Source organism: Pelecanus crispus, chromosome Z (assembly GCF_030463565.1).
Source record: "Pelecanus crispus isolate bPelCri1 chromosome Z, bPelCri1.pri, whole genome shotgun sequence".
In the NCBI taxonomy this organism is placed as follows: Eukaryota; Metazoa; Chordata; class Aves; order Pelecaniformes; family Pelecanidae; genus Pelecanus; species Pelecanus crispus.
Genome location: NC_134676.1, coordinates 62,686,439 through 62,709,325, shown reverse-complemented (window position 1 = coordinate 62,709,325; position 22,887 = coordinate 62,686,439). Strand labels below are relative to the sequence as shown.

The following is a 22,887-nucleotide window of genomic DNA, read 5'->3' as shown; positions in this document are numbered from 1 at the left end:
TAAAAATAGACTAGTTACCTGAAGAGACCACAAGTTACTTTGCAGGTCATGATTTGAAAGGAACAGAGGCACATACATACCTTTCTGCATGACGGATGTGTGTGATGCACAGGGAGTGGTGGTGGTGGTACAGCAGGACAGACACTGCTGGAATTAAAATCTCCAGTTTAGTCATACCTATAATATGAATGATTTTATATACTGTCAGTCAAAAGGGCATCCCTTTAACAGGCACTGTATAAGCAGGAAGAATATGTTATACTGAGAATCTGAAGCTCTGAAATGTACAGTTAAAAAATATCCCTGTCTTTACAGTTCAGACAGCACAAGTTTACATATGTGATGGAAATTTATTTAATTATTTTCTCATTACCCTCAGTGTTATTGAATAATTTACCTAAAGGAAGGAGAGTGATGTAAATAATGCATTATAGCTACTACATAGAAATTGTGGCAGATAAAAGCTAGTGATGCAATATGGACTTTAAATATTGATTAGTTCATAAAATCTGGATATTAAAAGACTGACAGAGCCACAATTTAACACTATAATTTACAGAAATGTTTGGAGACAGACAAACTTTCTATCAGTAAGAACACTGTCTGAAAATCCCAATAGTTCTCCAATGAATTGAGCTTATTCTAGATCATGTATTGGATTTTTTGTATGTTCCCACTTTTAGAAGACAAAATCAATATCTTTGGTTGATTTCTGTTGTTGCAAATTCTTAGTACTATGACAGAATAGTTATCCTAAAATAAAGAGGACATGAACTGAGTCTCTATTTTATATTGTCATATATACAACTCATCACAAGTCAGATAACCTGTTAAATCTGAGTAATGTATTTTAGTGTCAGTATCAGTAAAAATGTGTAGAGGGTTCTAGCACCTGTTATTTTAAAACATGAGGGACAGGTATACATCAAATATAGTTAATTTAATTTCAAAAAGTAAAAGATGACTTTATTGGTAACTGGAATTAGTAGAGTATGTTCTGTCCAGATGGTTATGCTGATAGTAACGGATTCCAGAATAACATGACCTTAAAAAGGTGAAGGGGTGCTTTAAATTGGACCCGTACACATTGCTGCCTGCTACAGTTATATACTTTTGTCTTGAAACATCAGCTTTAAAATTATGGGGATTTACATAGCATGTGTATATGTATACTTTTATATTTATAGCTAGGACTATCCAGTCCAACATCAAATAGTTTCAGGCACTGACTGAATTTTATACTAATTGTCTTTGCAACTCATTATGCTCAAGCTCCATCAGCACTTTGGGAAGCAAACCTGTAAAGCACCTATGCCTGTTCAACTTGTCATATGTAATTACAGCATTTTACATTAGCATATATATTATTTTCTTAAAAGTGTACAGTCTAATTACAGTTGAACTGTTATTTTGACTTTATCTTCTAATGGTGTGTTTGTTAATTTAATTTACAAGAACAGCTTCCATTGCATCACTTTTAAATGCTTAAAAGAGAAATGAGATTAATTCAGGTAAAAAAAAAAATTATAGAATTTTACACCTTTTACTATTTTCTTCTAAGTCAGCACAAGGTTTCTTTTGTGAAAGAAGAGGTACCTGTTCCCTTCCTACACTGTGCAATCACACATGTTTACATCTCTGAAGTTAGCATCTATCTTCTTCTGTTTGGCACCTGTGAAATAAATTGCATTTTTCATCAGGAGTTCATCTCACTACAGATAATTGTAATTCCCAAAAGCTACCAAGATATCAGCCTTCTTACAGAAGGCATGCTTGTTGTTTCTCTCTGTTTTTTTAAATGTACTATGCCTAAGGCATTAATGACACTGACCACATCTCACAATAACATTATCTTTTATTAGAGATCTTATTTTACATATCCCCATAAGATATAAAACCTTCCAAGAGAAAATATCAAAAACCTTCAATTGAAATCAGTTTGTTTCAGACAATATGAGCAAGTAAACCAAAGACATTTAAGATAAAGGAATGTAAGAAAAAAAAAAATCAGTACAGGTACAACTCTGGTATGGAAAGTAATCACAAGGTTTTAAACTATTTCTTACACAGCATTGTCTTTAAAACCATACTGGAAGGTAAAGATGCTTGGTTCTCTTAACCAGTAGTTATACCCAGCAGCTATAAAAATAGAAAAAAGAAAATAATGATTAAAGTAGATGGCCAATGCATAGAAAAACCAAGAACTTAATCAAAATATCCAATTTAACAAAAATACAGCATTAAGTATTCATTAAGAGCTATTGAAAAAATCCAAATAAACAAAAAAACCCCCATCGACAGCCACATTCTGAACCAATTAAATTAAAATTTATTATCAGACTTTGACTGGAGTTTTGATTTAGTTAAGAATTTCAGGAAAGGATCCCAAATTGAAGGCTGTTCTATTGTTACATAAAACATGCAAAATATAGGAACAAAGACTAAATCTGCTGGTTAAGGAAGATTCAGGCATCGTGATTGTACAGCTGATGATAAAAGAAAAGAACCAATGTTATATGAAACATCTTTTGGAAGCAATTCCAACAGGCAAAATACTTTAAAATTTTATTGCATCAAAATTTTACTTTTCTGCCTAACAAAACTGAAATACTATTTTGAAAGCTCTCTTGCACAGAACACATAAAAGTCTGTGAAGCATTTTAATTCTGAAGATGCAACAAAATAAGTGTTATGAGAACTTTATGCTGGCAAGTCTACCAAGCTTTGAGTTCCAACAAAACCAGTATTTTCAAATACTAGAGCTAAGGAAACGTACAGTACATGTTTATTGCATGAAAATATCCATTTACTGGATCCATCTGATTCTTCCATTTGTGGTTAGTGGTTCTTATATTCTTGATATAACTTGCACCAGATCCTACTAAATATTCCATTAATACAAAACACACAGTAGATTGAATTAAGTAAGGAAATCTACACAATCCCAACAGAGATCCAATCTATGACAACGCATAAAATCAAAGTTTCACTTTCATTTTCTTTTAAGATAGACTGTAGCTACATGATACAGTTTGATACACTGTGGAACAACAATGATGAAATTAAATACAGTAGGCAATACTAGAGTTAGAAAAAAGTACATCTTTTTACCAGTTACGATGACTTTTCATGCATTAGTATTAAAGATAAGCAATGATGTACAGAAAAGTAAAGCATAAGCAAGAGACAGAAGAAAGAGTTATGAAGGTAAATGAAGACTAGGAAATGGGATCATACTCAAGTGCATGTTTAAATATATTAACTGTAAACAGCAGCTCTACTTAGGGAAGTATTTTTCACACTTGAATGGCTTCAGCACTAAATATGAATTACTTAATATGCGAAAACAAAGCAAAATGTAAGACTCCATTCTTCAGTAATGTGAACACTGGCAATGTAAGTGAGGTTGCAAGTTTGAAAAATGTTGTTTAAAATATAGGCACATGATTCTGAATCAATAGGTCACCACAGTCTGTGACATGCAAGCACATTTCGATGGGTTTGCAAACTATGTCTTGCTTACTATCAACTCTCTGCATCAAGTTGCAATTTCCTTGAAAGCAGCTGAATTTAGATTTTACAGTAATTCCTTCTTTTTGTCTGTGTTTCATATTATGACATCATTTCAATACATTCAAATAGTCAAAATGTTCAGAATAAGATAGCACAAACTTGGTGCAGGAGGACATAGATCAGAGTGTAGCCAGCATTGTCAAATTGGAGATACACAGCTTAAGTATTATATAAACTACCTTTCCCCAAAAAACATTAACATAGACACCAAAATTGTAACAAGACTTATCAAAAAATAAGGCACATTTATCTTGATATGGTAATCTTGAAATAGAAAACTCATTTCAGAGAACATTGGTATCTAAATGAATTTTATAAAAAATCTTGTACTGATGATAATTACGGACATTTCTCATCATACATGATAATGGAATAATTGCACATATCCCAGTGTGTCAAGTAACAAAATGGGAGTTTTATTAAACATTTCCATTGCAAAATTATTTTGTAGGTTCATGTTTTCCTATTTACATAACTCAGGTGAATGGTAGAAGTATTAACATCTACCATCACTTATCACAAGTACTGCAGGCTTTCATTTTACCACAATTAATAATCCCCTTTGTGTTGAATAAATTGAAATTAATTGTGGAAGAAATTGAGATTATTGTCATTTATATAAATGATTGTAGATATTTGGACATTAGCTACTACACAAGAACATTTTATTCCATTTTATTTCCAAGCTGCATCAGGACTCTCTACACTGAATTATTTGTACATAAATTCGTCAAGGATCAGCAAAGAAGGCTGTTTAAAATCCAATCCCCTCTTTATGAAAATTAAAACACCAGAAACATCATTAGTTAGCATTTAACCTGAGATTTAATCTGTTGAGAGGTTAACATCCTTAGAAGTTTCTTCACTTGTTGCATTAACTTATACTGATGCTGCTATTTTATGGAAAAAACCCAAAACAAACCAAAACAAAAAACCAACAACAGAAAAAAAAACCCCAAACCTACCCCCCCCCCCCCCCCCCCAGAAAAACCACACCAAACAAAAAAGTTACTTGCAACATGGCTTTTCACTGTGTTGGTCAAAAAAATTACCGAATGCATGTTTTTCTCACAGTATCCAGAAGCTGGAATAATAATAATGTGCTTCTTATTGCACGTGAAACTTAGAGGAGATGTAATTGCAGATTCCTCTTCTCTATCTGAGTATTAAAGCCAGATTTCATCTTAGCCGAATCCGGAACGTATTTATCTCCATAGAACTCATATTTATTTCACTTATATTTCTGGCATCCAGAGGTGAATGCATCAACGATAAAGATGCGGGTGTAAGACTTTCCACTCTGAATTTGTTAAAGAGTTTATGCACCTTTATCTGGAAAAAAAAGAAATCTATTTAGAAAATACAGTATATACCTTAAAATTGACTTTAACCTAATCTCTAACAATGATCCAAATTATACATCTGCTTACAGGTATCAGCACAGCAATTCTTACACCAAGGATTATGAATATTTTTAAGTACCATGTCTCAAATGCTATACACTAAACTAGATCTTTTCAGGCAGTGTTCACTTGCCACATTTCAAAGCAAGCATGTTAAATCAATATATTAAAAAAACTGATCAGAAGTATTTGGATTAAAACTCTTCTTGGTTCTAAACAAAACAACACTTACTCTTCTGCTTAAAGAAAATCCCAAACCTATTTCAAAATCTGATTACAAAATTTCTACAGATTCATAACCATCCAGTCCATCTGTAACCCTCAGAACAAAGTTGTATAATTTATATTTCACAAGTTCATGTATCACATCAATTCTATAGCAACTGCAAAACACTCAGATATTTGCAAAGGTATAGGTCATGTAAGTGAGTGTGGATAGACAAAGGACATGCTATAATAAGCAACAGTTTTGAAAGCAACAGTCACATAATTTGTGGATATGTTAATACTATTCAAGAGACACTTCAGAAGATGAAATTTGACTCTCTTTACTTAGTAAAGTTCTAAAACACTACTAAAAATTATTTGAGAAATACTGATCCATGTTATATGAGAACAACATTTACAAGGAGTTAATGAGATTTTATCTCATTAACTGACCTAGAACTTTACTTGTTGATGCTTACATCAACATTCCCACACACCAGCAGATCGATATCTTTATCAAATGGAAAGCAGCTTTCAAGATAAACTTCACTATTATCCTGGAAGTATAATTCTTGAGAAATAACTACCTAGACTTCACCTGTAATTTGATTTAAATATCAGTGTTTCTGCAATACTTGTAATGTAAGCTACCCATAAAATGTCATTATACCTTTCCCTGAGTAGTGGAACAGAGAAGACCCATGTCTCTGTTTGAAAATCTACAATCAAATCCCTTTCTGTGAAGAATCAGAGCAGCTTCATCAGATGGCTCCATATCTACCTACAAATAAACAAAATAAAAAAATTACTCAGAAAGTAGTAGAGCTAGAAAGACATTTTAGGACCCCATAAAATTGTCATTACCTTACAGTGACAGAGCCACTATTGCCTTAAATGGTCAGCCTAGATGGAACATCTTTTAATGTTTATAAGTCTAAACACAGAAAAGAACTAAAGAGCAAAGGAAGTTTAGATACACAAAGTACTACACAATGTAAGTGTAAGTTGTCAACCAAGGAGTTCAAAGCTCAATAGATGCACGTGCACAGACTCAGAATGTAAGCATAGCTATCATAGTTGTGTTAATTGGCTTCCCAGAAAAATTATATGGCAAAACCAAAACCAAACTAGAAATCATATGCTAATTACAATAACATGTTTTAAATACTCATTGTGAGTATTCTCCATCAAGCTTTCATTTTGCAAAGTTGCATTCTAAAATCTAACTCAGCTTAATGTGTACATGAAATTGTACACTAAAATACAAATATTAAATAAATTTTGTGTTTATAGGTAAGACATACAGTACTCTTGAGTCTCAATAGGCATCAAAGAGTAACCCAAGAGTAACCCACAATCTCAACTTCCTAGTTTGGACCAAATCATTAAAAATCACTTAGGAAAAATGGTCACAAGAATAGCATATAAATGCCTCAAATCAGAATCTTGTTTTGATATGTACTTCAGAAAACAAAGTCATATCCTAAGACTGGCTGGGAAATGTCAATTTATACAAAAACTTTATTTTTTTTCTTTTACAGCTTGATAGTACGACAAATTCATAGTATTAAGTACTCATTCAGATAATAAATAATGGTAAACTGATAAACTTAGTATTAGTGTTTTCTAAGTAACTTCCTAATTTAAACTAGCAAAAATTTACACAACACTATTTGGAACTGAAAGGAGATACTTCACAGTAAAACACTGACTGATAAAAACTGCATAGTTTACAAATCATGAATAAAACTCAGTTTGAGAAGATTTTAATGAACAATACTAGCTTATAACCACCTTAGTTAATGAATGGTGTCTACAGTCAGCATATTCAGACAAGTTTGCAATACTTAGTATCATTGATGGTTGAAAAAGTTCTTATCCTGTTATTGGACCAGTAGTACCACTTTCTACATTAAGTAAGGTAATAATGATGATATGACAAAATTATTTTCTGTCTCCAACTAAGAAATACCAGACTTGGTTTTCACTGTCACTGATGTGACAATGTTGCACTTACAAGTAGACATTTTTATGCACACAAAATAATACCATCTGCCTAAACATCAGATTAGCGAAATATTACAATTCATACTGCAAAAGCCTGACTTCCTATGGGGTAAATTGATGTTAAAAATGACAAGTCAGTAATGGGTATCAACACTTTCTCTATTACAGTGGAATTATCTTGTAGTCATCTGCATAACAAATGCATTTATGTATTTCAAATGATGGCATGAATATTTAATCTCTTAAGTTTTTAAAATTAAATATTATCTTAATTCAGATTCAAAAGATTTAAAACAGAAAGCTAATAAACAATTAATGACACCTTCAAGAAAATAGTTTTGGCAAGTATAAACATTAATGATACAGTATCAAACTTTTCAAATTCCCAGGACTTTGTCATGCACATAGCATCCATGTGTAATAAATTAAGCTATTCTAACCTATTATCAAAGCAGGTGTAAGACTGAGCAAGTTGCCATACCTCTGCATCTACTTTAACTTGGCTTTTCTTATATCATCTATAGGTAAATTAGATTAAGCATATGCAAGCCTAAGGAATGTCCAAGCAAGGATGAACTTAATTTACAACAAATACACCTTCTAAACATGACCATGCTAACTGCATGAAAACCTGTAATAAATTTCTCAATTTTCAACAAATCTTGTAGAACTTCACAGCATTATTATAAGAGAAAAAAATCCCTAACTATTGCACTATCAAATCTCTGACTGCCTTTCTTGGAAGAGATGCCGAAGTTTAATTTGATTTTGATCTGAGAGAATTAAAATGCAGTTCTCGCATCAGGCTTCTGGATAGAAAAAAAAATTTGCTGGGCTTTCTCATAAGCAGTATCCCAGGGCAATGCTGCTAAAATTTTGATGAGAAAGAAAAACCATTTAAGCACTTTTTAAATCTGATTACTGTAAGCTAACAGACATGCACTGAAAAGTTCAAGCAACAGACAAAAATCTGTATCTATATTTAGTATAAAGGGACAAATGTACTCAGTTTTTAAATCTTGAGGGCCAGTCAGTAGGTAAAATCTGTGTCAAACAACTGAAAAACTAGAGCTTTATTGAATTTTTTTTTTTTTTTATTTCATATTCCTAAGGCATTGGACTCTTTCATGACAGGATCACGTATCTTACAACAACAGCAATATTATTCCCACTGAGAGAAGCAGAGTAGAAAGGGAAACTAAGAATTCCTTACATTTTTTTCTTATTTATGCTTTAACGTATTTTCATGCATTCCAATTTCTACCTTAAATCTTAATAATACTTTATTTTAATTTGGTACCCCTTTGTGTGAAATTGTAATTATATAATTTCTTGAAAATCAACTTCAACAGCTAAAGCAATGAAGTAGTCTACATTTCTGGAAAAAATGCATTGTGTCAATTAGACAGAATTATGACACTTGTCATTCAAATTCAAAATCCTGGAAGATGCAGAAAGGAAGCAGAAAGTGAGGGGATATTTTAAAAGACCATTTTGGCATGCAAGAAATTGTTTGCAAGGCATAGCACCGCTTTTGCTGTGGACTGTTCTGTACCTGCAACAATAGCGCTCCTATCCTATGACTACTGATGACTTTCACTATGAAGGGCACAAAGTAATGCTGCAAGCTCTAGAGCTGTCAATAAAGTAATCACTGAAATATACAGTTGTGGACAGGGAAGAGATCATAGCCTTGAACAATCTTATACCAACTGGGATAGTGAGGCCAGTATAGCCCAGATGAAATCGTAGAATTCACCTATGGGTAGTAACATTGAACTCAGAACAGACATAGAGCCCGCCTTCTTCACAGGTTTCACAGCCACATGATACAAACAACACGAGGAAGTTTAGGCCTTGAAAAGGGAGAGGGGGCATGTTTGTGAAGGTCTGCCTCTGAACTCGACATGCTGAAGCAACCAGGTGGTGCTGAGCTGGCTGAGGTAAATGAAAAGATTTTACAGTGAAGTGTGAAACGTACACTGCATATGAAGACTTAATTCAATACGAAGCTTCCTCCTAACTCTTCAAAGGCATGAGACCTGCAGAATCAAGAGTTATTCCACTTTGAAATTCAAAATAAGAAACAGTCACAGCTGAAGGAGTGTACGTCAGATTGAACTACTAACACAGAAAGCATGAGAAAGTAAACTGATTCTTTACGTTTTAAAATAAGGATTAAGACTGAAAATGAAGAACTAAAATAAACCAGTAGCTAATGGCAAGTTTTGCACACATTCTGAATATAATCTGAGGTTATTATAAATGAACAGTTCTACCTCAGCCACCACAGAGAGTCTAAGGGAGAAGGGACAACTACAGGTTTTAAGTTTCTAAGTATGGCAGAATTAAAAAGGGATTTTATCTATGGTAACAGCACTGGTGAGTGCTGCAACACAGCATAAAGTTAATATACCCACATTTTAAAAGGTGTTAAAAAACTGAAAAGAATTTATACAAGAGCTGGTGAAAGACAGATGCACAAACAGTTCTACTTCTATAGTTTATCAAACAAAAATTTGAAATATGGTGGTTACAATTGTGTAAGTTCCTTTGCAAGGAAAAGAACTGAGTACAGAACAGGCTTTTTGTTTGGGATTTTTTTATTCTTTTTTTTCCTTTTCTGTAAACCTACCAGAAAACAGTTTCACAGGAACCAAGGACCATAAGCTGATGTTAGAATAATTAGAAAAGGTCTTGCATTTAAGTTTAGAAATATTTTTGAAATTTATTCTATGGATTTTAAGATATGGTAGATTTTCTTTAAGTCTTCCAAATGGAATCAGATGGGTTTAAAACTATAAGTTTTATTAAAAAAAAATAATATTGTGCTCAGAACAAAGTCTAATGACCTTAAATTTAATTCTTCTTAATACAGAAGAGGCCAAAGTATATGAACCCCTCTGCTCTTAAACTTTGGGAATGCACTGAAATGTGCCCCCTTCAGAGACAGAATAATGCACTATGCATATCATTATGTTGTGAAAAAACAATTCCTGTATTTTATGTTACTCAAACTGACACAAGTCTCTAGTTCTTGCAGAATTAACAAGAACTAGTCATCACTCTGCTGTTTATCATATCAAAAATTATTTTCCTAGAATAAAGTATTTGATTAGACTATATGAATAAGCTATATCACATGTTTGCTGTTAAAAATAGTGGTTTGACCTTACCTTTGATTGGATTGTCCTCAGATTGACTATATGCATGTCACAAGGCATGGATGACATGAGTGGAGTAAAAGTATTCAGCATGTCTGGGACACCTGAATCTGCGTATGTTGTCATTGGAATTACAGGATGATTTAAGAAAGAAGAAGTCATATGGCTAAGAAGTGAGGGAAAACTGACTGATGCCTTTTCTTCATTCTGCAAAATACAAGAGAAAATATTGTAAAATCAAGTTAATGCACTATCTTGTCTAAATTTTGAAACCGGCTTATATGATTCCATTAATTTAACAGAAAATTTTAATTTGTAGACTGTCCATTTAATTACTTTTTGAAACTTCTGATCATCCACTAATTCTCTTTTCTAGTATTAGCTATACTTCCTGTTTTTACAAATCATTAGTACATCTTTCAAAATTATCATTAGATACCTCATTTCACACCATTGCTCAGTTTTCTGTGTTAGCCTTTCACGTGTAAACAATGCAGTTTAGAGAAAGAAACTAGCTACCACTTTAGCAAGTTGCTCCTGTTTATTCAGTATCTAATTGAATACTGACAGCCAGCTAGTCTTTTGCAGGCTTCCTTTTCTGCATAAATTTCTTATCTACTTTCTTCAGATTCATTGAACTTGTATCATAAATCCCTCCTTCTTTTTAAATCTAACTTCTTAAAACTGTTTCCTGGAATAAATTGCAACTAGTATCTTTGTCTTGGTCTGCAATACAAAAGATTTCTTTCAGCAGTTTTATTTCAAATCATGCCAACAGGAACTGAAGGGACTCTCCCAAGATTTTACAAATTTTGTACTTTCCCAAGTTTTGTATTTGCAATGCTTTTAGGTGTCTGCAGAAGCTGTGTTACAAACCCGAGATGACCAAGTCCTACATATTCACAACAGCTAGTTAAAGCTCCATAGAAGCCAGAAAAGAAAACAAAGGAGCTTTAAAAAGGCAATTTATGTTTTAGAATGTCAATGAAGATAAGGCAGAAATGCGTGAAAACTTATTTTGCTCTTATTTTTGCTTGCATACTTAATCAGATAAAACCCTGCTTGTTTATAGTTAAACAGGTGACTTTTAGTGAAAACTTTGCAGAAAGTTTACTGAAAACATAGTCTCTTAAGCACTGATGTTATAAATTTGCATTTTATGATAGGCTAAAAAGACGGAAATAAAAAATAAATGGCACATACTTAAAGCAAAGGGGAGGATTATTTATCAGCTTATAGTGGACAACCATGACAGTAATTCCTGTTTTGGGGTGCGTATGCATGTATACACATTTATTTATACCTCTGCAGTAGAATTAAATACATCTGACAGTGTAGCAATTGAAAATATGCCAGAGCTGAATTAATGCAAGATGTTAATTTCTGGTTTATTCTTGGCGCTTTTGTTATTAATGACTAACACCGTTTGCCTCTTTGGTAGCTACTTAGCATTGATGCTAGTATTTTTATAGATCTATTATGACCCCCAAATTACTTTCCAAAAAGTTGATAGTTGTAGAGGATCGCTCCTCCATGTGCCTCACTACATTTATTTACATTGAATTCTATCTGCTACTTTACTGCATGCTTAATCAGTGTTGACTCCTCCAATTCCTTAGCCTTGTTTTTTTTTTTTTTTATTACCTTGAATAGTTCAGCATCACTGGCAAACTTCCTTGTCATGATTTTCTTCTTTTCCAATTAAAGTATGAGCAACCTTGCTCTAAGTACAGCTAAAGCTAAGTGTGACTGCACGTATGCTCTACCCACAGGGAAAATATGCATATACTTGTTCTTTCAAAGAATGCACCGTTTCACCCCAAAAGAAACACCGTTTACTCTGTTGCCACAGATGTGCTAAAGTCAGTCAAAACATTTTATTGTCAGTTTTCTTACTATTATTCAATCATTCTTTTCTGTAAAATAAGTTGATTGCTTGCATCTAAGAACTTAATAAAAGGTCTCCTAGAATATCTTACAAATTACACATTAATCAGTCAAATAATTTATTCGTCCTACTACAATATTTAAAACGAAAGATGAATCAAAAGCCCCAGTTCTGGGCATGTTACCTGAGAATAAGCAGAAGACAAAACTACTGTCGAGCAACAACAGTTACTTGAGAACAGTTTTTCATATGCAGTTTTAAACCATGGGCAATCCTATTCAAGGCATTTGAGATCAAGAAATTTTGCCTGAACAGAATTCACATTCATCCATTTCCTCCTCTACTTGCAACCATTGCCTAACACACACTACAAACATGTTGAAGAAGTGCATGCCCCATATCCAGCACAGTTCCCCTCAACCCCAGATTTCAGGGACTCCAAGGAGTTGCAAAGAGGAAGAAGGGTGAGCCTTCACAGAAACAACTTCACAGAAGCAACACTACAAGACTGGGGCCCAAAACTGGACACAGTATTCAAGATGCAGCCTCACCAGTGCCGAGTACAGGGGGACAATCACCTCCCTGCTCCTGCTGGCCACACTATTCCTCATACAAGCCAGGATGCTGTTGGCCTTCTTGGCCACCTGGGCACACTGCTGGCTCATGTTCAGCTGGCTGTTGACTGACACCCCCAGGTGCTTTTCTGCCAGGCAGCTTCCCAGCCACTCTCCCCCAAGCCTGTAATGGGGTTGTTGTGACCCCAGTGCAAGCCTTGGCACGTAGCCTTGTCGAACCTCAGATCCCGAGACTGAATTTTCAGATAGCCCATAGCAGAACCATAAAGAGTGGCTCCTCAGTTCCTAGATTCTGGGAATAACTGAGGATTGCAGAGAAACACAGTCATGAAGGACTCTGGCAAATGCTAGAGCCAGAGCTGATTCAACTTGGCTCATTTTCACTCCTGCTGTATTTAGTTGTGTTACTACAGCCATAAGCATTATACTTAAGCATTATACAAAACTCAAACTTTGAAAAGCTACACTAAGATTCAGGTGGAGATTTTATCTTGGATCTTGTATTCACACATCTGGAACGACAGTCAGTTTTGGATGACTGCACCAACAGAAGAACTGCAGTCATTCAGTGAATTTATGTAACAGCAATGGGAATGGAGAGTACAGCAGAGGTCAAAAGCTGCCATGAGACCAAGGGAAAAAGGGTTTTACAAACACTGTGGAGACAATGCTATCACAGAAGATCCAGAAGGGGCACTTCAAATCCCACTCCTCCCTAGGTACATCACAGTCACAGAAGGATTGAGGTACATCTTTCCCCTCTCCATCTAGTGATCCAAAATTTAAACAGGATTCTGGGGAGACAGTTGGGAAGGCTTTCCATGTACAGACAACACATTTGGAAGAATAGTTACTCTATATGCGCATTCACTATGTGGGTGGCTTTCAGCAGTACCCTGCTGATGCTAAGTCAGAAGATGTAGTCTCACAGTCTCCATCTAATTAAAGTACTGCTTGCTCAAAAGTGGCATTATTTCCTCAACTTCAGTGACAGTGTTTAGCACTCAAAGTGTGAATGCAGATCCACTGGCAGCCTTACAAACATTACGTATTGACAAGATTCTGACGAATGCCACTGATATAGCTGAGTGCTGGCATAACGAGCTCTAATGAAAGCAAATACTGCCTTTTTTAACTACCTTACAGCACGTTCATATACAGTTTACCAATTGGAAACTGTCTGTGTTGAAACACAACCCCTTGAATGACTGAGCAATAGGTATAAACAAATCCTCATATGGGATCTTTCCTTGCCATCAAAAGTCAGGTGAATAATTCTAAACTTTTAGTTTTGAGGAAAAACAAACCATACTCCAATATAACCCTAGGTTACAATTTGAAACAAATTCTAAGAATGGTCTCATCTACAAAAAGTGCTCTTATATCAGAAATGAGCTCTTTTATTGATAAAGGGAGGATGGAACAGATTAAGAAAAGACTCAAAGAGTTTTCTGGTAATTGAGGAACTAAGGTCCTTAATTAGAGGGGAGAAACACTAATTAGACTCTTCAGAAATCATTTAGTAATTGAATGGAATAAAGAAATGGAAAATACTGTAGAGAACAAAGTAAAACTGAACAGTTGATAATTGGACTTCAATTGAGCTAACAGAGAAACAATTAACTTTAAGACAGGCATCTTGAATCCTTAACTATGCAGAGTGCTCCCCCCTTGAGGAAGGAGGTGTCTGTAAACAGGAAGAGAGTGAGAAAATTGCACAATATTCTTGCACACACATCGCCCTAAAGCTCCCAACTTGGAAGAGAAATTCAGATTTTATTTGGGACTGATACTAGTCAAATTCATGAAATTGACATCAAGCAGTAAATGGTTTCAACTTAGTTGGAGGCTTTACATGCAAGACTGCCTGGCTGGTACCTCACCAAATGAAAATCACATGCACTTGCTTTAAATTAATCGAAAGTTGCACATTGTAATACAAAAAGAATAATCAAACTCCAACAAGTTCTGAAAGTCCTCCAGATACAGATGTATCATTTCTTCTGAGATCAATGTCTGGAGCTAGATTTTTGTGTGCCTCTCAAAACTCCTAGTGCTTTGAAGAAGGAAAGGAGAAGGATGTTAGATACCATGGGGCTTACACCCATAATGCAACAAATAGCAATTAGTCACTGATGAAAACTGGATGAAGTCTTCTGAGGTGAATAATTCCTTTTCAGTGTCCAAGAGTGCAATGCTGATGTAACCATCTGCCAAAGAAAACATGTCCATCACTTCAAGCAGCTTTCAAACTGGCTAGTGGTTGCTGAAGGAATTGAATACAGAAATCAAACAAGGTGATAGGACCATCTTCTCTGAGCAGTGGGGTTCAGAACACCCAAGACCTCCAAGCTGCACAACAATCTTCAGCAGAACAATTTTCTGTAATCTCTGTAAAAAAGCTAGTCCTCTACAATGAATTAGACTTTTAGGGAGGCCTGGATAAATTGTAACCAGAAATAATAGCCACAAATATAAGTACTGAACAGGCACCTATCCTGAAATCTTACAAAGACTATAAACAAGAATACTGATACCAGATTATTTTCTGCTATACTAGAGTATGAGTCTTTCCTGAAATCCTACAAATAGATAAGGGGCAAAAATCCTGAAAAATATAAGGTTTAGATCTGCCTGAATTGTTCATATACACATTTTTGTCAACACTGAAATATTCATCAGTCTTGTTACAGTTTTGCATATCAAAGCATAAATTCTTTTGGCAATATAATTCAAGTCCTTTATTGAGAACCATGATCTGGAATGCTTAGGTTTTTTTGATAGCTATTGAAGTGACCAGCAAAGGAGGACTCAACTGTGCAGACAAACTGATACTACCTCTTTACATCTGGGAATGGAAGATTTTCCATCAAATTCACTTGGAGGCTCTTACACGGGAAATACATTTCTGCCACACTAGGTGAAAGGGGTCCCTGGAGGCTGATTATAGAGGAAATGAAAGTTCTGAGACACTGTAAAATATCCATGAGGCTGTTAGCTGGTTCAGAGCAACTCTAAAATCACCAGGGAGTTTCTGTATTGCCTGTGAATTCTTCGCTGTTACTGAGACTGCAGGTGAGGAAACCTGGGACTGCTACAGGTAACCAAATCCAGGGAAATTTGGACCCATAGGAGGAGTTCTTCCCAGTCTGCTAGAGCCAAATTTGGTAGTCTCTTAAGACCAGAGGACTCCTCTCATCCCAGGTAGATAAATGGGAGCCTGCTGTGGTTCTGCTCCTCCAAGACCAGGCAGGAGAAAGAAAGTCTGGGGATCACAAAAGCAGATAGAGGGCATGACATGCTTTTCTCAACAATAAAAGTACTTTATACTTTAGTTATAGCCTCTCCCACCAATTTTATTTCTTCTAAATCTTCTTACAGTGTTTATGTTGTTCCATAACGGTGCAGAAGGAAGGAGGAGGGACATAATACCTATATAAATAACCCATGCTAGAGTTGTGGAAGGGATACAGTGCTAGATTATGTTTCCTGTTGACTGGGAAGAGCTTATCCTGTCCCCAATGGTGGCAGAACACAGTGATCAGAAATTTTCTGGAGTTCTGCTTTGATGAGGAAGTAGGTCACCAGACTGATAATAAAGACAGAAATTACACAATGGTATCTCCTAATTTTTGTCCTCCAGAGAGGCTATTTGCATTGGAAGTCTGCTGCTCATGTGAAGTTTTTGCTGCTGATGGAAACTGTTTGTTCCACGTGACAGAAGATTATCCCTAGAGAGTTATTTCACTTGAGAATATGAGAAGCAGCAGCCTGACTTACAGCTTTTCTCCCTCCTTTAGGAAGGATTCTGCCCTACCACCAGAGCTTGCAGCAGGAATGAGTAGGCCTTCCTAGAAGTAGTGATACAGAAAGGTTTAACTTTAAGACCACAAACTGCACCAGCTCAGATAAGATCAGAAAAGACCTTAAAGAGGTTACCCTCCTGCTCTGGTAAATTATATGGGCTAAAAATGGAGAGACCAAGCTTGAATACTATGCATACTACTGAAGTAAAATACTTTCTTTCTAAACAGAGCTGGTAGACAGGTATGCACAAACGAAGACAAACAAAAGCAACCAAAGGAAAGTAATTCACTGTAGAGATGTATGTACATACACAAAAAAACCCCACAAAACAGACATAGCTCTAAGTCCAGAAATCAGAGGAAGCCAGTCCTCTATACTACCTACTTCACCATGAGCCAGCCACAGTAAGTAGCTGCTGCCCTGTTGTAGGGTGAGAACATTCACTCCTGTCCTGGTTTCGGCTGGGATAGAGTTAATTTTCTTCCTAGTAGCTGGCATAGTGCTGTGTTTTGGATTTCGTAGGAGAATAGTGCTGATAACACACTGATGTTTTAGTTGTTGCTAAGTACTGCTTATGCTAGTCAAGGACTTTTCAGCTTCCCATGCTCTGCCAGATAAACAAGAAAACTGGGAGGGGGCACAGCCAGGACAGCTCACCCAAACTGACCAAAGGGCTATTCATACCATATGACGTCATGCTCAGTATATAAACTGGGGGGAGCTGGCCAGGGGGAGCAGTTGCTGCGCAGTAACTGTCTGGGTATTGGTTGGCAGGTGGTGAGCAATTGCATTGTGCATCACTTGCTCTGTATATTATTATTACTATTATTATTATTATATTGTTATTATTATCATTACTCTTTTACTTTATTTCAATTATGAAACTGTTCTTATCTCAACCCAGGAGTGTTTCTCACTCTTACTCCTCCGATTCTCTCCCCCATCCCACCAGGGCAGGGCGAGTGAGCAAGTGGTTGCGTGGTGCTTAGTTACTGGCTGGGGCTAAACCACAACTCCCTACAGCTTTAGAGAGTATCACATGAATGGAACTTGTAGACAACTCAGTCTTTATTTAGAAGCTTTCTGCAGCACATCTTTATCACAGCGTCAAGAAAAAAACAGTATTTGAAAGAAATTAAGCTGTAAGGTGCCCTGGCATAAAAACGAGGATGGTGCTGGCCTGAAAGCAGACAGTATTTGCAGATAAATAAGAGATGGAAACACGGTTCTTAAGCTGGAAGTTTGTGTCTGCCGCTTAAGAAATATAGTATCATCTATACAGTAGTAGCAGTAATAATAATTTAAATGTAGAGTTTTAAGCAAAGCTGTAAAGAACTAACACATACCTGAATCTCTCTTCAGATGAAACAAGAAATAAGAGTACCTCCCTTACTAAAATATATGCGGCAAGGCTCTAAGGAAGATGCATTGTGTTCTGTGTGAGAGTAAGAGAGGGAAATGTTTGGGTTTGGTTTTTTTTTCCCCTTCTGCAGCCACCATCAGCCTCCAAAACTTTAAAGTGCAAGATTTTGTATATATTTGACAAGTTCACTATAGTAGTCATAATTAAAAATGATATTAGAATGTCTGAGGTTGTCACACATGGGCTTGAAAATCCTTCCAGATGGTAGTAGTTAAGCCGATGTTGAGTTTCTGCATTTTTGAAACATCAAGTTAATTATGCTTGTTCAGGTGTGGTTAAACATAGCATAGCAATGCACAGTATGGTATATAGCTACTATGTGAAACATACATATGCATTATAAATATGCACACCAAGTAAGTGGCAAATGCAACTCAATAATCACAGAAATGGCTATATCACCAAGTATGTATTTTCAGAGAAAGTGGATACTGACAGATACTTAATGAGAAAAAAAGAGTAGTTGTATGTGACAGAAGAAGTTTGATTATCTGTCTGCCACATATTTGTGATTTTATTAACTGCATGTATCATTGTTTCTCTAAATAACCTCCCCCAAATCATAGCAGCTATTTGAGCCATTGAATCCTGGCTCTCTGCTTGAGACTAGGCTATAAATCCAGTTATATAAATTGAGCAAGCCAAGGCAAGGTATGAAATAGGAAACTGAAGAACAAAGCGTGTGCCTGGAATGGCATCTTTTCTCTAGCTATGTCATTGATGAAGTAAAGATATTACCACTTCCTAGAAAACCTATTTATAATTGAATGGAATTCAACCTATTTAACCTATTTAACCTATACTAATATAGCACACTAAGGCCCAGAAAGTAAAAAGCTATCAATGCTTATTTTTAACAAAACTTATAATAAATATAAAGAATCTGTATTTTCAAAAATAAAGAAACATTTACTCTTTTGACAAGAAGTATTGATAACTGTACTCAGTTTCATGCTCAGCTAAATAATAATCCCTGCAATTTAAAAATCAAATGCATTCAGTTCTTGCTTAACAACCTGAGGAAAAAGAAGAGTGAATATTAGGAGAGAAGTCAAAAAGATATGCAGAGCCAAAATATGCTTGCAAGGACAAAATGAACATACAAGCAGAATTAGTTACATCTAGTAGAAGGAGAAAAAGATGTATACAGAAATTGTATCAAAACACCACAACATCAACAGAGGTCTGAGGGACACATTTGTCAATAAATCAGGTGAGTATAAAGTGAAATGAGATTTGCCCAGCTCTTACTACATACATAGCTTACTTAATGAACAATACCATCATTCTGAATACACTTTTTGTCTTAGGGGGGGAAAAAAAATAAATAAAAAAACTTCAGCAAAACATATCAACTTGAAGTCTTTTACACAGAGGCAATATCAGCACGAGTATTTACTATTGGCTAGATGAGCTAGAATTCAAGAGCCAAAAGCCAGGTTATGTTAGGATTAGGGACTTAGAATACAGGCTACCTGAGTATGCTAGCGATTATTAAGAATTCTACCTACCCACTGGACAGGTCAATCTTGCACTTCAGGACTTTCATGTGGTTTGACTCTGCCATTACAATATACTGTTCAGGGTGGGGTTGGGGAAGGAAAAATGTATTTTGGAGATGTAAATGAAAAGAGACTTCTGGTTGGTATTGTCATAACCAAAAAACTCCACAGTAATTACACCAAAGTGATGCACATTTATTTTAATTAATTTTAAAGAATTGCACATCCTACACTTCACACACTCTCCTTTTATGGGGAAGTTTCCTAAAGAGCAGAAAAAATCCCATTCTTCAGAACTGGTTTTGAGAAAAAACAGAATGAAATATTTTGGAATACACTTTAGAAAAAACTTGTACTGTCAAAAATGCCATATGATCAAAACTCTCTCCTCCTGTAGCTTCCACGGTTCCTCAAGTCAGTAACAAAATAGGGGCTTGACAACAAAATTAGGGTCAGTGTATGAGTCACACCACAGCCGATTACATCTACAAGCTGCATATAATCTCTTCATAATTTTTCTGACAGGGTTGTTTTTAAACTATTATAACAACTACCTTCTGAATAACAATGCACTAAAAAAAAGTATGTTTGTACATTTAACAAAACAGAAAGAAAGGGAACTACTACCCTTCCTTACTTCAACACATCTGAATCAGAAAATGTTACAGAAGTTCAGGTAAATTTTGAAAACCAAAATGCTAGAACACTCTTAATATAGCAATGGGGAATTCCAAATACAACACCAGAAAGATAAATGTTTCTTTTAAACATCTTGCTTGGCTCCTGGGGGTTGCACACAATGTATCAGTTAGGACAACAGCACCTCTTTGACTGTGCCCACTCCTCCATAGCTTTGATCCCCCCTCTTTTAATGTCCCTGCAAGAGCGTGTAAGAACCAACCACCCTTAAAGGCTTACTCTGCAGCTATTTAAACCATTATAAGCCCAGCAGGAAGGGTCAGGGGGAAGGAAGGCAGATGCTAGAACAACATACCCAAAACAGCTCAAAGGTTTTTGATCATAGCAGATAAGTGTCCCTTCTCCTTTGAAAGAGTCTCAGCAACTTGCACAGAATCTTTCAAAAATGGAGGAAAGGAAGAGGATTTTAATAAGAAAAGGGAAATATTCTATTGTTATTGTACTGAGCTGATGTCTGACTGGCATCCCAAACAGACTGGTAAATGTATGCAAAGACGTATGTAAATGTTTCACTAACCAGATAATCCCAGAATTGTTCAGGCTGCCCTTGTTTTAATTGAGGTAACCTCAAACTATTTTCCAAAGGAGTATTTGGCTTGAAGCAGCATTGCTGTTCTGAAATTAAACTTATGGTGAACCCCACTTAACCACGCACTGTGCTAGTTTGCAGAGGAGTCTCAGTGTGCATGGACTGGTTTTCTTTTAGAAGGAAGTAACCAAGAAGCTCCCCTGGAGGTATGCACCAAACATGCTCTAACCCCTCACATCTCCATTACCGTCTGAATGGGTAACTAATCTTTTGGACATTTTTTTAAGTCTGTTCTGACACAAAATAGACCTGGCTTTGAGCAGGGACTGGACTAGAAGACTTCCAGAAATACCTTTTAGTGAGTCGTTTTATGGGTCTATGGAAAATACCAAAACTGCACGCAGGGTCAATGCAAGCACCATGGCACTAACTGATTTGATCTGCTCGTGTTGTTTCAAATTATTTGCTACTGTAAACATAGATTTCCATGTCCAATAATTCTTACTTAAGCAGGTTCACATTCTAATTTAATACAACACAAATTATCCTGGGTACTAAAGAAGTTTTCTGTGGCAGCACAGATCTCTCTGCAGGTTTCTTCTTGCGAAGGTAGGTTAACCTGTGCAATGCTCATTGCTGTCAAAGTTAGACCGCTGCAGAACTTGTTAGCTTCTTTCAAGTTAGCTCAGATATTTGCACACCACACTGATAAATGCAGTTAATATGCTGCCTGTGTCATACAGGATGAAGAACCATAAAATCATAATGACATGCACAACCTGAAAAAACCACTGTCAATCATTAAGTGGTGGAAATTAGCTTTAAGCTTGATATTATCATCCTCTCGCAATGGTTAATGATATCCATTATAATATGGAATTAATTCTGGTTTATCTGCATATTCATTAGCAGCTCAGTATACAACCTCTCATCTTTAGCTATGTGATGATTTTAAAATATACTCAGTGCTGTCATCATGATTCTACTGCCTCAGTATGAAGATGTACTTCTTATTTTGTCCTTCTTAAAAATGACAGGGGAAAAAAAGCAGAGAGAAAATGCAAAGAACTGAAAGAAAATTGAGGAGTTACTCAAAAGACTAATAAAGAAAAAGGTGAACTGAGATGATCTGTGCAAGTAAAAAAAACCCTTACAACAAAATGGTCTCAACTTGCCTAGAATCATAATGAAGTGAGAAGGCTTCGATGTCTGGCATCTAAGTATTTCCACTTAAATCTTATTTCCTAAGAAAATTAAATTTATAAGCTGTTTTCTCTTTCCACCCATTCATCCAAAATAATTTGTCAACCTTTGTCCAGACTCAGTTAACTTTGTTAAGAAGCAGAAGTCTAGCTAATTAGCAATTTCTAAAAGCTTCCTCAATAAAAAAGGAGAAAAAAAAAAAAAAAGAAAGAAAGAAAAAGAGACTTCCACAATGGTACCCCAGTCTTGTGTTGAAGTGTGAGTGAGAAAGCAGACACTGCAGGTTTTTGTGTGAGGAACAGTGAAAGATGAAGTCTTTATGATGAGAATATGCAAGCAAGCTGACAAAACCCACTTGGAAGTTATGTTTCCTTAGTTCTACTGCTCATAAAATAATTTCTTTACTGAGTTCACTGCTGCTGCAACAGAAATAAGTATTTGTATCTTAATTAGCCAGAAAAATCCAGACAGTGAATCCTACCACATCTGTTCCATGTCTTTTTTCCAGCAGAAGTCGGAAGATATTAGCCGTAATCTTGTTATCTTGGACACCTTGTCCAAGGCCACGGTTGTCATCCTGCATAAGTCGACGATCCATGATCACTTCCAGCTGCCCTGAAAGAGCAATACAAGGATTATACTGGTAACAAGAATATGCAAAACTTCATTAAACATAAGAAAAATACCCTGAAATGTAACTGACAAAGAATCACAACTTTTATCTTGCATATGGAAGAGTAACAGCAGATTAATATTGTTAGGTCTGATGATGAAAACACTTAATACCTTTTGGGCTTTGGCTGCTTATAACCTTCCAAAAAATTTTCACAAGCCTTTCAGAAGGTCCTGCAAATTTTTAACATAAGAGTCTAAACAGAAGTTTAGCATGAAAAGTTATTACTGTTAA

The 22,887-nt window shown here is 35.6% G+C and overlaps 1 protein-coding gene across 3 annotated transcripts in view; it reads right to left on the bottom strand.

The window, feature by feature from the left end:
- Positions 1 to 4,595: 4,595 nt before the first annotated feature.
- MAN2A1 (mannosidase alpha class 2A member 1) overlaps positions 4,596 to 22,887 on the bottom strand; it is a 117,376-nt gene continuing 99,084 nt past the window's right edge. For 2 of the 3 annotated variants that reach the window (XM_075725887.1, XM_075725888.1), the window contains 4 exons: positions 22,462 to 22,595; positions 10,367 to 10,561; positions 5,854 to 5,964; positions 4,596 to 4,905 (listed from right to left, as the gene is read on the bottom strand). In XM_075725887.1, the coding sequence (XP_075582002.1) occupies positions 4,753 to 4,905; positions 5,854 to 5,964; positions 10,367 to 10,561; positions 22,462 to 22,595 (593 nt within the window). In that variant the 3' untranslated portion in view covers positions 4,596 to 4,752. Of the gene's footprint in view, positions 4,906 to 5,853; positions 5,965 to 10,366; positions 10,562 to 22,461; positions 22,596 to 22,887 lie in introns of those variants that run through there. The other variant, XM_075725890.1, reaches the window with a different exon arrangement.